The sequence below is a fragment of the Pseudogymnoascus verrucosus genome (genome assembly GCF_001662655.1).
Source record: "Pseudogymnoascus verrucosus strain UAMH 10579 unplaced genomic scaffold scaffold_19, whole genome shotgun sequence".
NCBI classification, from domain to species: domain Eukaryota; kingdom Fungi; phylum Ascomycota; class Leotiomycetes; order Thelebolales; family Thelebolaceae; genus Pseudogymnoascus; species Pseudogymnoascus verrucosus.
The window spans coordinates 159,597-173,318 of NW_017263670.1; the positions used below are offsets into that span (position 1 = coordinate 159,597).

The window sequence follows — 13,722 nt, forward strand, 5'->3', positions numbered from 1 at the left end:
GGGGAGGAGGTAGTAGATACATATATAGTGTGTGTTATCTGTGGTAGAGGGGGAGAAAAGAATTGATTGAGCTTACGCTTATGTTTACTATTTCTCGTCTATGTGTGCGTTAAATGTCTTGTTTGAATGGGAAAAATGAATAGCACAACTTCATACAATGGGTTGTATATCCAAATCATGCCTACTACGTTTACAGTGGAGGAGAATATCCCACGTAGCCACACTTCACATCACATCACACCAAGCATAGTACACACAAAAGTCATCGAAATCGAAGTGGTCTATTCCCACTCCCCTATCCTATACTATCTCGCTCTGCCGTCTATGGCGACACTCCTCAACACCCAGTATCCATCCTTCCACGCTGTCCAACCCCACAGGGCTAGATCATCTACCCACCACACCATCACCACACCCCTCACACAGCCTCATCTCAACCCCACAGCAGGAGATAGTCCATACATAACCGCCATTACAGCCTCGTCTCAATCTCCCCACCGCCATCCACCATGCACGCAACCCCCCCCCCCCCCCCCAAAAGCAGACAACCCAAAGCCAAACTCCTAAAACCCCCCCTCTTACCCAGAAAAAAACACAAACAAATCCACCCCAACGATTCAACAGGAACAGCCTAACAGCAACAGCAAAAGCAAGTGAATGGAAAACAAAAATTATAATGTACACAAAACGTGGTACAGCTTCTCTCTCTTCTTCTCTCGTCCGCTGGAAGATGATGATCTGAAGTGAAGTGAAGTGAATAAAAAACGATGCCCAGCAAAGATTCTAGAGAACGCCGGTATGCAATGGGAACATTAAATGGGGTGTTGGTGAGGGAGATCCCCTCGCATCCGGGTATCCAAGGCCGGCATTGTCATAAAACAGTCGTCTCGAAAAGTCAAAAAGAACAAACCCGCTCCCACATCCGCCCACTCTCAAGGCGTCTTCCCTCTCTTTCGCTTCTCTATGCTACTCTCGCTATCAAAGATATCGCTCACCGCCGCCACCGACCACGTCCCGCACGAGGAGTGTATGACGAACAGTCCAAACGTGGCGATGTTGACGAGGTGATGCAGCATATACACATACGTCACGCCGTAGACGGCGGCGTACATGGCGATGATGAAGAAGAAGGAGGGCATGGCGTAGCGGAGGCGGTTGGAGACGCGGGGGATCATCTTGCCGCTCGTGAGCGTCTCGACGAGGAGGATGAACGGCATGATGGAGAGGACGTTGTGGTGGGAGGAGAAGGGCGTGAGCCATTGCACGACGATGTTGTTGGCCCAGACAACGAGGATGGGGAGGTTGATGGCGGGGATGGTCCAGAGCATGAGGGTGAAGACTGAGTGGGCGTAGTTGTAGAAGTGGTGGTTTGCTGCTGATCGCGTGTCGCTAGCCAGTCGCCATGCGCGGGTGCAGGTCGTAATCTGGACGAGGCAGGCCACCAAGTAGGCAAACTGGTAGGGGATGAATGTCGCCACCAGTATTAGTAGAATGCCAGTTATAATGAGACGTCTTCGTGTCGACGAAGGATAAAATGCAGCCGAACTGGATAGCCTCTTGTCATTCTTCCCGAGCCAAGCTGGGCTTGTATGCACCAGCCCATACACTATCGAGCAAGTCTGAATCAGGAGCAAGAATCCGTAGTTGATTATGATGCATATCCCGACAGAAATAACCCCCGTGAGCGGTACCAGGAACCAGAAAAATGGATCTCGAGACCCCAAAAGGAGCTCGTTCTGCTTGAAATCCACAAGCGGCGATGTTACATTCCCATTCCAACTCCATGGACTCGAGTTCGCTGAGACTGGTGAGGCCGAGCTCGATGAGAGAACCCACGACACAATCGTGAGACACAACATAACCAGCGGTATGGTGCGGCGGAGACAAGCGTCCATGCCCTCAGTAAACGAGACGAAAATTCCGGTGTCGTTATATATCGAAAGCTGCTTTCCAATAACCAGACAAACGATAAGCAGGGGAAATGCAGCAATGATGGTCCTGTAGCGCATGTACAGTTTCCCGAAACTCCCAAAAACGTCCACGGTGAGAGATACGTCGACTGATGACCCACAGGTAGGGTCTGTCCATATCTGCAGGCTGATGCCTTCGTGACCTTGGCGCGGCTCAAGCGGAGGAGGCATGAATGGGGCAACACCGTGCAGGTTGATGCTCGCCTGCTTGACGTTGACAAAGTATTTCGATTCGTATGGCTTTGACAGGTACTGGCGTACCAACGGCGTGAACAGCTGGCCTTCATCTCCGCAAGCTTGATTGCCCACGTTCAAGTTGTATGAAAGGAGACTCGAGTGTAAAGCAGGGATATTTACTTCCATGACCATAGGACGTTTATCCGGTAGTTTTGTCTTCATTCCGAAAGCCAGGAGCTTTTTGAGACTCAGAGACCCCACTCGTTTTGATACCTCATTGTCGCTGAACTCCGCAACAACCCAGCCTGGGCTTGGCTCTGTAGCCTTGTCGACAATCGCAACGAATTGATGATCCGCAATATCAGCCAGCTCATATTGTAGATACGAAAATGGGGTAACCGGTTCGTCATCCTGGCCGATGAATGGATGCTTCGACTCCCGTGTGGAAGCAGGAAGCTGGATAACATCGGCTGCAGCATTCTTGCACGCAAGTCTCGCCGACCCCGGCTTATCACCAGAGAGGTCGATGTTCATAGAGAGCAGAGTAGCCGACTGTCCAGCCTTCAGGGGGAATACACTGCAAAACAGCACCTCTAGCTTCCCGTGTCCTCCATCCTCATCAGGCTTCTGGTCAGAGAGCAGAGTGAATCTCGTCCCGGGTAAGTTGGTTGGTATTGGCAGCAGATAGGCCTGAGGTTTACGCGACTGCCCGAACTTCCTCAGCGTCAAACTCTTCCCCTGCTGCAGTATTGAGTTCGAGCCGTCCTCGAGTGTCAGCAGAGTGCTCGGTTCCTTCCGCGGCAGCGTCCTCTCAGCAAATGGTTCCATTCCTGTTAAAAGACGTTTCTTGAACAAGCGCATCCTCTCCGCCCTGGGTTTCGTCTGAGCTGCTCGGTTGACATCCACCACATCATATAGCGATTTTATCACAACCTTTCGGAATTGGTCGCACCATAGGATGGCCTGGTGGTCCATGCCCGTCCAGACTGTCGGGACAGTGGTGGTGAACACTGTAAACCCATGAGTCTCTGGGACAAGCGACTCCAGACTTGCGTAATCCGAGGGCACCATCGTATCTAGTCCTCCACCGGCAATAGAAATTAATGTAACATGCCACAGCGGGTTGTTGTTTGCCCACTGCTGAGAGTATGCCTCACGCCAATAGCGGTTGACATTTTCGTATATCTCCACAATCTGCGAATCAAACGACACAGGCGGGCGCGCATGGGGTGCCGACATTGTTATTATGGTATTAATGGAATTTGATTGGTAGTTCGGCATTACCAGCATCGTCCGCGCGACAATCCCGCCCATAGAGTGTCCCAGTATTATGACTGACGTCGGGTCTGGGAGGTCAGGGTCTCGTTGGGATTGTCGCGGATCGTGGTATAGGGAAAGAATATATGCCACAGCTTCGTTCAAGTATTCGGCTTGGTCGAGGATGGCCTGGCCATGAAACGCTGTGAACTCTTCGTTGAAGTCGACTGTGAAGAAGTCGAGATTCCTCGTTCCAGCCTTAAGGACGGCCTCGTCGTGTCGGAGGACATCGTGGAAATAGTTCGCAGCTTCTGCAGCAATTGGTCGGACCTGCTTATAGCTTCCTGCGTTTCCTGGTATGAAAAGGATTGGGACTCCCTTGACCTGTTGGGCATTAGTATGATCTCATAAGGAGCAACAATCGCATTACCTTTGTGTCCTCATCTACCGTCGCTTCACGGTATAGATATACAGAATATTTGCTGGCAAAGCGCGTGTGCTCCGTGTCAAAGTCCTTTAGTTTGGCAAACGCTGGCCTCATGTATGACATTCGGCACCCCTTGCTGTCCAATTGTCGCGTTGTGAAGGAGTAGAAGATCATGAACATCGACAGGATCGCAAGCAGCGTTACAGCGAAGGTAGTCGGCGAATTTGACCAGGGACTCCGAAACTTCGTCCGTCTTGCTACGAAATGGGGTGGCATCTTGCCGTCGTTGATTACCTCAGTGGGAGGCACAGCGACGAGGCCTGATTTCGCAGACCCGTTCTTGGTCACAGACCCATTCCGTGTCTCCCCAGGCTTCCAGATAGTATTGCTCGGCCTTCGACTCCTCGCGGTATCAGGGACATCTATACTGTTCCGCGACTCAAACGATCTTCGTATGTGCTGGTTGACCCCGAGCCGTGAGGGCGCATCCAGAGTTTCGCTATTGTCCCGTCGCGAAGGGGGGCGAAAGCCATTGCCACTACCGTTCACCTCCGTACCTTCCCAAGTCGAAGTTATAATATTGTCAGGAGCGACTGGGGCCGCTAGGGTCGAAGGATCCGAGTCGTCATCGCCGTCGTCCTCTGCGGCCGATGCAGGAGATCGTGGCCGCATCTATAATAAAATTAAGAGAGCCACTGTTGCAGAATTGCTCCCCTTTCCCAACGCCTCCTTTGGCCTACGACACGACGGTCTTTTCGAAAAGAGGTAATCGTGTAAAGACTGAGAGTACTCTTGAGTACAAGAGGAAGGGAAACTTGGCAGGAGATGGGGTATAGAGTAGGGTAGGAGGAGGAGGGGAGGGAAGGTTCTGTGGGTGAGGAAGGAGATACCCAGGGAGATTTAACGGGGGGGGGGAGGGAAGCTTTAGATTTGGTACATTGGTGGAGAGCACGGAGTACATTTCGTAGCTTCCATAGGCGAACACACACGCAACACGGGCCACGACGACTTCACCGCCTTTGGGAATTTAGTAGCACACAGTCACTAGTAAAGCACTCTAACATTAATCCCATAATCCCGTAATCACACATATGTCACTTTCTTTTTCAATCTATATTCTAGATCCTCGAGTACAGGTACATTATATATCCCTTGCTTTCAAAGCTTCAAAATACGCATGCAAGGGTACTTGCGTATCACATAGGTGGCAAGGCAAGGTAGAAAAGTGCTGGTTGTGGTATTGTTATGCTCCCTTCCGACTGTTTGTTGTCTTTTGTTGTCTTTATTTATTGACATCTCCACTGACAGCCTCGCCCAGGGTTCAAATCGTCGCTGCCTGCAAGTAATTCTGGGGCTTGGCTCGCGCCGTTGCTAGTCCGACCCAGTCACTAAGACCTGCGCTTGGCGTCGCCGAACACGTCAAAGGGACCCTTCTTTTTATACCTTAATTCCAGCCTGGGCAGGTGTTGAAGGGACAACAGATAAACAGCAAAAGATGCCTCTGTTCGCATGCTACTGAGAGGGAGGCGCAGGGAGGATCTCTCGTCGACCAGGAGATCTCAGCATGCATCGCAGAATCTCTGTGCAGCAACGAAAGCGGACGAGATGACATAGGCTTTCGGGAGTTAATCGGGACCAGTCATTTGATGTGATTCGACGGTGATAAAGCACACTGACGGAGCACTTCACTATGCTCCCATTACATGTCAACATGGCGCCACCGGGGGCAGAATGACTACTGTGACAGACCCCCAAACCATGGAAATTAGCTCCCGTCGTGATGTGAACTCGACGCCGAATAGGGTCAATCTAAAGTGTGTCCTTGGGGTTTCTGGCGTGAGAAGCTTATCCCCCACATCAAACCATCGAGCCCTATTCGCACGGAGAGGAGAACTCTATTAATCCATCCTGTCGCTGAGAAAATGGACGGGTACTTCCACAACAGGTTGTTGTACTAACGAAGGATTCATGATATGGCACTTGGCAAAACTTAACATTACGCCACAATCTCACAATCTCACAATCCCACAATCCCACGGCCCATCACCAGGATCACGATAAGAATGGGCACAGTCTCAAAGCACCATAAACGTGCCAAGTCATAGGCACTTTGTTCGCTTGAAACATACACCACGGAAGCTGAAAAGAAGCACCATCGAGTGTCTCGGCGTGGCATATAAATCCACTGCCATACGTCAACACAGGTCCATTCAGTGACCACGCTCGGAACAGCTTTTCTGCCATCCTGGCCCTGCCACGGCGCTAAAGCACGCAGCCCGCAAAGTACCACTTTTGAGCTAATCCCACTGCGTCGACTTGTGTCCATCAGCAAATGAGCTCATAGACAATTCTCCAAGGAAGGTGGTTCATGTTGCACACAATTTGGAAATGACAATTGGAGAACCCCTACGTCCAGGACAGTAGCGCATCTATTTCATCTGGCCCCTATCATCGGAACCCTGCCGACTTGTTGGTTGCGGCCAAGATGGAAGTGTCTCCGGCCAAGAATATAATTGCTATCAACTTTCAGGATATCAACAGCGACTGTTCTTTACGATGCACTCAACAGCCGTCGCGTCTCCAAAGCAATACACCAAACGCGTTATTTCTCATCTGCGAAAAGCAGTACGTGGCCCGTGAAACGTAATCCCCATCCCGTACCCCCACCTCCGTCCGTAACACAGCCTCCAGCCCCCAACACCACACCCGCACTCAAGCATTATAATACGCGGCTTATATGCACCGTCGAGGTAAACACGAACAGATCCCGCCCCCGAACAATATCCGAATCCTGCGCGTGCGTCATCAAGCAATTTTCTGAAACAACCCCTCACCTACTCCAAACGGGGCCCTTACCTTCCAATTTGAAGCTATGGATTTTGTCATACAGAACTCCAGTGTGCTGTTACTCGCTGGAGTAAGGGGGAAACCACTTGATGTGAGGTGTAGCACAGGGAGCAAACATTCGGCTTTCACCATGACCTTGACCCGAAGTAACTCCTTGACCCCATATCCGGCGCCAAGGTGATGGCAACGATGCTCCAATCGCACTGGCAAATTCTGCCAGTCTAGGGGCTGAAGAGCTGTGCCCCGCGACAATGTTAATATAGGGATAACGCAAATGATCATTGTATTGCTGACTGCAGCGGCCTCCTACAGAGTGGCACAGGGGCTTCACAATATCGTTTATAACAAGCAATAGATTCCATTATATTTCAATAGTTGCACCATGCGCATGCCAGCATTATCTCCACTAGTAGACAAAGCTCCCCTTTGTCTGGTATATGCCTCAATAGTCATCTAGACATCCGGTGCGTATTATAGCCCTATCAGCACTTAATGGTACATAAGCAATTGCAACTGGTCTTGACTACCCGCCGAGCTCCACCCATCTGATTGATATACGGGGTCCACGTGCAAAAGTGAATAATTGTGTTATTTATACCACGCTATGCCATACAGAATATATACATTAGACTAACTTGATATTACCCCTTCCATCTGCCAACAAAAAAAGTCTCCCTCTGCTACTTAATGAGCTAGAACATTCTGCTGGGTGCTTCGAACAGCCTCCTGCAACCACGCCGGCCAACCACGAAGGGCAGATCCAACCGAATAACGTCCAGGCAAGAATATTTGACCGCTGTTACCGGATAGAATATGGTTCATAATGGTCTCAACCACTGGCTCTGGCTCTAGGAGGAGCGGCTTGAATTTCCCCTGTCCGTGGACTTTGTCAATCAACGCAGTCCGGATGTAAGTAGGGTGAACGATACTAAGACATATGTTAGAGATCATTCTCATTTCAATAACCTCGCGGAGAGTTGCCGCGGTAATCCACCTCCATATCACTTACCTAGTGCGAACCTTCTTCGCATTATACGCGTGCCTCAGCTCCTGTGCCAACCCCTCATGCAGCGCCAGCGCTCCAGCCTTAGAGCACGAATAATCCACATTCTGCACCCCCGTAATAAAGCTAGCCAAGCTGGCAATAGTCACAATGTGGCCATGGTTGCGCTTGATCATCGCGGGCAGGAATTCCTTGATGAGCAGGAAGTTTGAGATCACGTTCACATCGAAGACTTGACGGATCTCCTCCTCGCTCTCGGCGAGCATGGTCTTGATCTTCATCACGCCCGCATTGTTGACTAACACCGTGGGGTCGCCGTGCTTGGAGCGGATGGTCTGGGCTACCTCTGCGAGGTTGGCGGAGGAGGTGATATCAGCCTCGTAGAAGTAGGCGTTTGCAGCTGTGATACTAGTTAGACGAGTGAAAGTATAGAAGTTAGGGGCCAGGAGAGAGTGTTAACTAACGAAGAGGAGTCCTAGGAGGCATAACATCCAAGCTGATAACCTTGATACCCTTCGCCGCCAGCTTCCGCACGAGCAAATCCCCAAGACCACCTGAGCCCCCCGTGACGACTACTACTTCCTGGCTCCACACATACCGGTCCGAGACGAAGTTATTCAGCACTGATTGAGAGAGTAGGCCGTTGACTTTGCGGAGAGAGAGGATGGCCAGTATGGTGGGGAGAGCGAGCTTGACGCTGCGGGGGGTGTTTACCCATCCCATTACGAGCTTGATAGCCAGTGGCTGGAGGCTTTGGGGTATCGTGATCGCCATGGTTACGGTGTGATAGTAAGCGGTCTATAATACGATAAATGCAAATATAAGCTCAAGGTTGATACCCTAGGATGAATATGCCTAGATACTTTACTGAAGAAAGAGTTAAATGCTGGTAGTTAAGATATCCTATATTATAGTTGTGATGGGGGTTGATCCCAAATAGCCTCGGTCCAGAACGTGGTTCTGAGCTTCTTGGCGGGAAGCACATGACAACTCACGAAAGTCGCCCTTGAACACTTTCTTCTCACTTAATCTCGAGCTTCACAATTTACTTTCTTTAAAATAGCAATAAATTAGTATTGAATTCTAAATATTTGACGCCGTCGCGAATGAACGCCAGTATCAAATCTATGTATTGTCTCCCAACCTCCCACGCCAACGTCCCAGGGTCGCACTCTACATAAACTGGCCCCAGACTTCAAACGGTCGCTGTAACTACGCTGTGTACCAGCCACAAGCCGCTGCATTGCTCAAGTAAATCTCACACCTACGCCACGCGATTCAAATCCTTGGCCTTCGCCGCTGCCCGCTGGCAAGCGTGATCAAACTGGATACTCAACAGACTAACCACCAGTGCTGCCAATCCTGAAAACAGCGTGACCACGTAAGCGTTGCGGTAACACTCCAGGCCCAGGTCGCACACGCGATCGCCATCTTTGCCAATGACACTATGGGCGTCGAACACGACGCCATAGAAGAGATTGAAGATGTTCCCGGACAGGACGGGTGCGAGGGTCATGAAGCCCCAATTGGTAGAAAGGCCGTGGATGCCAAACACCTCCGCGACGATTGAGGGGAAGACGCCGAAGAGGAACCCGTACGCCAGACCGCAGAGCGATGAGACGAGGAATAGATAGTGTGGGTCTCTGATGGTTATGGCGAGGAGCTGTGCGATCGTGAAGATGGCTGAAGCTATGGTGAGGCACCATGTGCGGCTTGCTTGAAGGCGTCGCACGAGGATGTCGGACCCAACGCCGCTGAGGAGGCGGCCGAAAAAGCTGCATATGGAGAGGATAGAGACGTGCATTGCACGGCGCTTCGTGATGTAGGTAGGGTCAGTGTTGGGGTCGTAGTGGCGCCACAGGGCAGTTGCGTCATTGCCGATGTTACTACGGCAGATGTTAGGCATGTGTAGTTGTGGATGGGCGTAGATAGGATGACTTACTTGATGGTCATCAAACCGATGCCGGAGAGGAGGCCCATGAGCGCGAAGAGGAACCAGAATTTGGTGTTCATGAATAGGCGTAGGCCACGGATATCTACATGGTGGGAAGGGTCTTTATGAGCCACATTTCCTTCTAAGTCGTCACGAATCGAGGCATTCGATGATAGCAACGAGGACGTCTCGCTGATCTCGATCGGGACGGTGACCGGTGCGGCGGCACCGGACTCTGAAGTGGTTTCCAATGAGGATGTGTTTGATATAGAAATGAGGCAAAGGGAAATACAACGTACCAGGTTCCATAGACGCACGTCGGTTCGCGTGTTTAGTCTCTTGGGATCGAGTGCGGATCAAGGGGTTGGAATCCGTGCTTGAAGGTGTATCGCTTGTGGGAATCGAAGAATATGCCGAATGTGGGTAGATATGCATGAAGAAGAACGAGACAAAGATTATGCCTGATGTTCCAGCAGCAAGGAGAAGCAGGAAGTCACCCGTATTGCCTTCGAAGGCAAGCTGGGCAAACGCAGAGAAGAAGAAGGCGCTGAGGCCAAATGCAGCCAGCGGGAATGCCGTAGCTGTCCCTCGGTGGTGAGGCCAGTTGAGGGCAGAGACTTTCACGGCTGCTGCGAATGCACTGCAGCTTCCGAATCCCGTACATACTGCATAGAAACACAGCGCAGCCAGTGACCCCTCCCCGCTCACATATGCTTGTCGTAGAGGAAAGTAGCCCACTCCCAGCAACAGAGCGCCGGCTAGAACAGCAGGTCGAGGTCCCTTATTGTCGACGAATATCCCAACTGGTATGCCCATAGCGTACATTCCCATATTGGCGGAAGTTCCCTAGATATCTTAGCTTCGGGTCCATAGATGCGTGGTCCAGAGCCTTACGATCAAGTTGCTTTCTGTCGAGGAGAGCTGCAGCTTCTCCGCAAACTGGGGTCCCCACGCCGAATAGGCATACTATTTGAGTCAGCTCAAGCAACGACACAGGTCTGTAGAACCTACGTTTGTCCCGCAAGCAATGGATATGGCTGTGGCAGCGATGCTGGACACAACTCGCGCCCTCGTCAGGGATCTTTCAGAGGCCATTGCAGGCGAATTGGATGCTAATAGTTGCCGGTAAAATTACGAGGCCATGTAGTTGATGAATGCCGTGCTCACAGAGTCGTCGGCAGCTTCTTCTATATCTGCATGCTGAACACTGGATTGGTGGAACGTTTGCTGTTGATTGTGGTCTGTAAGCAGAAGTTGTGTTCATCCCCAAGCCGACGCCGGTGTCTGGGCCTAACTTGGCCTTATCGGGTATTACGCGATAAGGACATGATGATCTAGCCCAATAAGGCTAGTATATGCCGAGCCGCGATGTCATCGAGCAGGCCGCGTGGGTGAGACCCTTCGTCGGCGCTTCCTCAAACCACAACCACGATCGTGCGAGTAAACACAAACTCATAACTGTACTGCTTTCCGCCAGGCTCTATAGCATACTGCGGGAAGATGGGTGCTCTATTATCTATCCCGCTATTGGCGGTGCCCAGCATCGGCACTGTAAGTTGCAGCCTCCCGCGTGGGATGCCTCGTCCTCTTGCTAACACCAGGACAGGTCCTAGGCTTCGCAGCTTCGTGTTGCGGCGCGGCGACTTGCTCAGCGATATGTAGCATGTGCGGTAAATGTGGCAACAGGTATGTGAATTCGAGATACGATGGACTCTCATCAGGCAACTAACTATTGCCCTAGTGTCGCCACACGTATCGCCTATGCCCTTATTCTTATGGTTAACTCGATCTTTGCCTGGATTATGCTCACGCCGTGGGCGATAAACAAACTACAACATTTGACACTCGATTATATGACGATCAGCTGCCCGGAAGGCGCATGCTATGGATGGGTTGCTGTCCATCGCATCAACTTTGCGCTCGGGGTTCTTCACCTGTTGCTGGCGTTACTCCTCCTTGGTGTCAGGTCTTCGAAGGACCAACGAGCCGGTATTCAGAATGGATTCTGGGGTCCTAAGATTATTGCATGGCTTGCGCTGATTGTCCTGTCGTTCCTCATCCCCGATGGATTCTTCATGGTCTGGGGCAACTACATTGCCTTTGCAGGCGCGATGCTATTCCTCCTACTCGGCCTCATCCTCTTAGTTGATCTGGCGCATACATGGGCAGAATACTGTCTATCCCAAATCGAGGAGAACGATTCGAAGGCATGGAGGGGTATTCTCATCGGATCCACTCTTGGGATGTACGCGATCTCGATCACGATGACTGTTGTGCAATACGTCTTCTTCGCTGGCGGAGGATGCTCTATGAACCAGGCAGCAATCACAATCAACTTGATTCTCCTGTTTGTTGTGTCGGCGATTTCCGTTCACCCTGGCATCCAAGACTATAATCCAAAGGCCGGGCTTGCGCAATCAGCCATGGTTGCTATCTACTGCACCTATCTCACCATGTCCGCAGTTTCCATGGAGCCTGACGACAAGCACTGCAACCCCCTTGTCAGAGGGGGACAAGCGACAAGAACTACGACGGTTGTCATTGGTGCTATTGTTACCATGCTTACTGTTGCGTACACAACCACCCGCGCTGCAACTCAAGGCATGGCACTCGGTGGCTCAACCCAAAGCATCAGGCTCTCAGATGACGAGCACGGACTTATCACCACGCAGCCCGACAGCCGCCGTGAAATGCGCGCTGCCGCTCTCCGTCAAGCTGTAGCTGAAGGCAGTCTCCCGGCCGATGCACTCCTGGACGACGACAGCGACGACGAGAGCGACGCTGGGCGCACGGGCAAGGATGATGAGCGTGGCGCGACTCAATACAACTACTCCCTCTTCCATATCATCTTCTTCCTTGCAACGGCCTGGGTTGCGACGCTGCTTACTATGAATTTTGAGGAGGACTCGTCAGAGGATGGCCTTGACTTCGTGCCGGTGGGAAGGACGTACTGGGCTAGCTGGGTGAAGATTGTGAGTGCGTGGGTGTGCTATGGTATCTACACGTGGACTCTGGTAGCGCCAGTGGTTCTTCCTGATCGTTTTGAATTTTCATGAGGAGAGGCTGGTTGGTAGGCGTTGGCATGCTGTGCGCTGTACATAGTAGTTTTTCAATACCGCATTGGTTTATGTAGATACAATCGCGAGTGGAACCTAAATAGTAGTCTTGAGGACTATAATCTGAATGGATATCCCTTTTCTAGTAATAAGGAATGTCTTTCTCCAATTCCCAGTACCTTCCAGCTGTGTCTATAAATATCGTCCTTTTTATAGCAGATGCCCCTTTTCTTGGGGGTCAAGGCGGTTGCCATATTAGGGCGCGCATTAAATTCAAGAAGACGATGCCACCAGCATCTATGCCCGCTGCTACTCGTACTGATCTGACTGCACTAGGTAGAAGGGTGTGCGGGCGTGGCACGAGGGCGTCACGGGGGACCGACTAATCCTGGCACACCACACTTCTTTTACTGCTTGCCATTTAGGCTGGGCGCATTGGTTGTTAAATTGTCCAGCGAAAGGCACAGCATTCGTCAAAAAGGCTTAAAGCACAAGAGATGGAGCTAGCAGATCCGCAACCCCCGAAGTACTATCGGCCCTAATTAAAGCGGAAGTATAAAAATCCATGAATAATTCCACTGTAAATATAATTCGCTCTTTTTGGTCAGTTCCTCCAATTAACTTGTGCCCGATTAAATAACCGGCCTTCGCACTCATGAAAACCTGAAAGTGCTGGTAGATGAAAGAGGCCTTGATATACATGCACCTTGAAAGAGTGAGAATAAGAGTTATAATACTGCCGAACGAAAGTGCCGGATCTGTCGACTATTTCGGCATATATATTAGGTTGCGGAGTAATTCCTACCGTTTTTTCATAGTTCCCTTGTACGACACCGCCTTCTAAGGCGCTATAATCAATATACCCCACACAGAGTTTAAGTTTATAATCTCGTGCCCGGAGCCGGATGGGCAACTATATTAAATTCTTCAAATACACCCCACCGGACGTGTCAGTAGATCACCTCGCTTTTAGGCTGTGCCTATGTCCCGCATATGCGCCATGGGCCCCCGCCATTCCCTCTCAACTGAACTGTATATGAACAAGCCATCAG

The 13,722-nt window shown here is 51.0% G+C and overlaps 4 protein-coding genes across 4 annotated transcripts; 1 reads left to right on the forward strand and 3 right to left on the reverse strand.

Moving 5' to 3' along the window:
• Positions 1-533: 533 nt before the first annotated feature.
• Positions 534-4,736, reverse strand: BST1 (GPI inositol deacylase). Its single transcript, XM_018274297.2, has 2 exons — positions 3,835-4,736; positions 534-3,788 (listed from the first exon to the last, which is right to left on the reverse strand). The coding sequence occupies exons 1-2, from the start codon at positions 4,501-4,503 to the stop codon at positions 933-935; spliced, it is 3,525 nt and encodes a 1,174-aa protein (XP_018130869.1). The 5' UTR covers positions 4,504-4,736; the 3' UTR covers positions 534-932.
• A 2,549-nt stretch (positions 4,737-7,285) lies between these two features.
• Positions 7,286-8,585, reverse strand: VE01_04830 (uncharacterized protein). The gene is made up of 3 exons (XM_018274298.2): positions 8,146-8,585; positions 7,688-8,081; positions 7,286-7,606 (listed from the first exon to the last, which is right to left on the reverse strand). The coding sequence occupies exons 1-3, from the start codon at positions 8,453-8,455 to the stop codon at positions 7,363-7,365; spliced, it is 948 nt and encodes a 315-aa protein (XP_018130790.1). The 5' UTR covers positions 8,456-8,585; the 3' UTR covers positions 7,286-7,362.
• A 196-nt stretch (positions 8,586-8,781) lies between these two features.
• On the reverse strand, positions 8,782-10,859 carry VE01_04831 (uncharacterized protein). Its single transcript, XM_018274299.2, has 5 exons — positions 10,626-10,859; positions 10,509-10,580; positions 9,914-10,460; positions 9,624-9,849; positions 8,782-9,567 (listed from the first exon to the last, which is right to left on the reverse strand). Exons 1-5 carry the CDS (start codon positions 10,707-10,709, stop codon positions 8,946-8,948), a joined length of 1,551 nt encoding a protein of 516 aa, XP_018130789.1. The 5' UTR covers positions 10,710-10,859; the 3' UTR covers positions 8,782-8,945.
• Positions 10,860-11,027: 168 nt separating this feature from the next.
• Positions 11,028-12,817, forward strand: VE01_04832 (uncharacterized protein). Its single transcript, XM_018274300.2, has 3 exons — positions 11,028-11,165; positions 11,221-11,300; positions 11,356-12,817. The coding sequence occupies exons 1-3, from the start codon at positions 11,115-11,117 to the stop codon at positions 12,668-12,670; spliced, it is 1,446 nt and encodes a 481-aa protein (XP_018130792.1). The 5' UTR covers positions 11,028-11,114; the 3' UTR covers positions 12,671-12,817.
• The last annotated feature ends 905 nt before the right edge of the window (positions 12,818-13,722 follow it).

Bases quoted from the DNA above. Each gene is read 5' to 3' on its own strand.
- VE01_04832 (XM_018274300.2), top strand. From the start codon at position 11,115: ATGGGTGCTCTATTATCTATCCCGCTATTGGCGGTGCCCAGCATCGGC. The intron at 11,166-11,220 runs GTAAGTTGCAGC...ACACCAGGACAG, and splicing joins CGGTGCCCAGCATCGGCACT to GTCCTAGGCTTCGCAGCTTC. The intron at 11,301-11,355 runs GTATGTGAATTC...CTATTGCCCTAG, and splicing joins TGCGGTAAATGTGGCAACAG to TGTCGCCACACGTATCGCCT.
- BST1 (XM_018274297.2), bottom strand. From the start codon at position 4,503: ATGCGGCCACGATCTCCTGCATCGGCCGCAGAGGACGACGGCGATGAC. The intron at 3,789-3,834 runs GTAATGCGATTG...AATGCCCAACAG, and splicing joins CGGTAGATGAGGACACAAAG to GTCAAGGGAGTCCCAATCCT.
- VE01_04830 (XM_018274298.2), bottom strand. From the start codon at position 8,455: ATGGCGATCACGATACCCCAAAGCCTCCAGCCACTGGCTATCAAGCTC. The intron at 8,082-8,145 runs GTTAGTTAACAC...CTAGTATCACAG, and splicing joins GCCTCCTAGGACTCCTCTTC to CTGCAAACGCCTACTTCTAC. The intron at 7,607-7,687 runs GTAAGTGATATG...CATATGTCTTAG, and splicing joins GCGAAGAAGGTTCGCACTAG to TATCGTTCACCCTACTTACA.
- VE01_04831 (XM_018274299.2), bottom strand. From the start codon at position 10,709: ATGGCCTCTGAAAGATCCCTGACGAGGGCGCGAGTTGTGTCCAGCATC. The intron at 9,850-9,913 runs GTACGTTGTATT...AAACCACTTCAG, and splicing joins ACGTGCGTCTATGGAACCTG to AGTCCGGTGCCGCCGCACCG. The intron at 9,568-9,623 runs GTAAGTCATCCT...CATCTGCCGTAG, and splicing joins ATCGGTTTGATGACCATCAA to TAACATCGGCAATGACGCAA.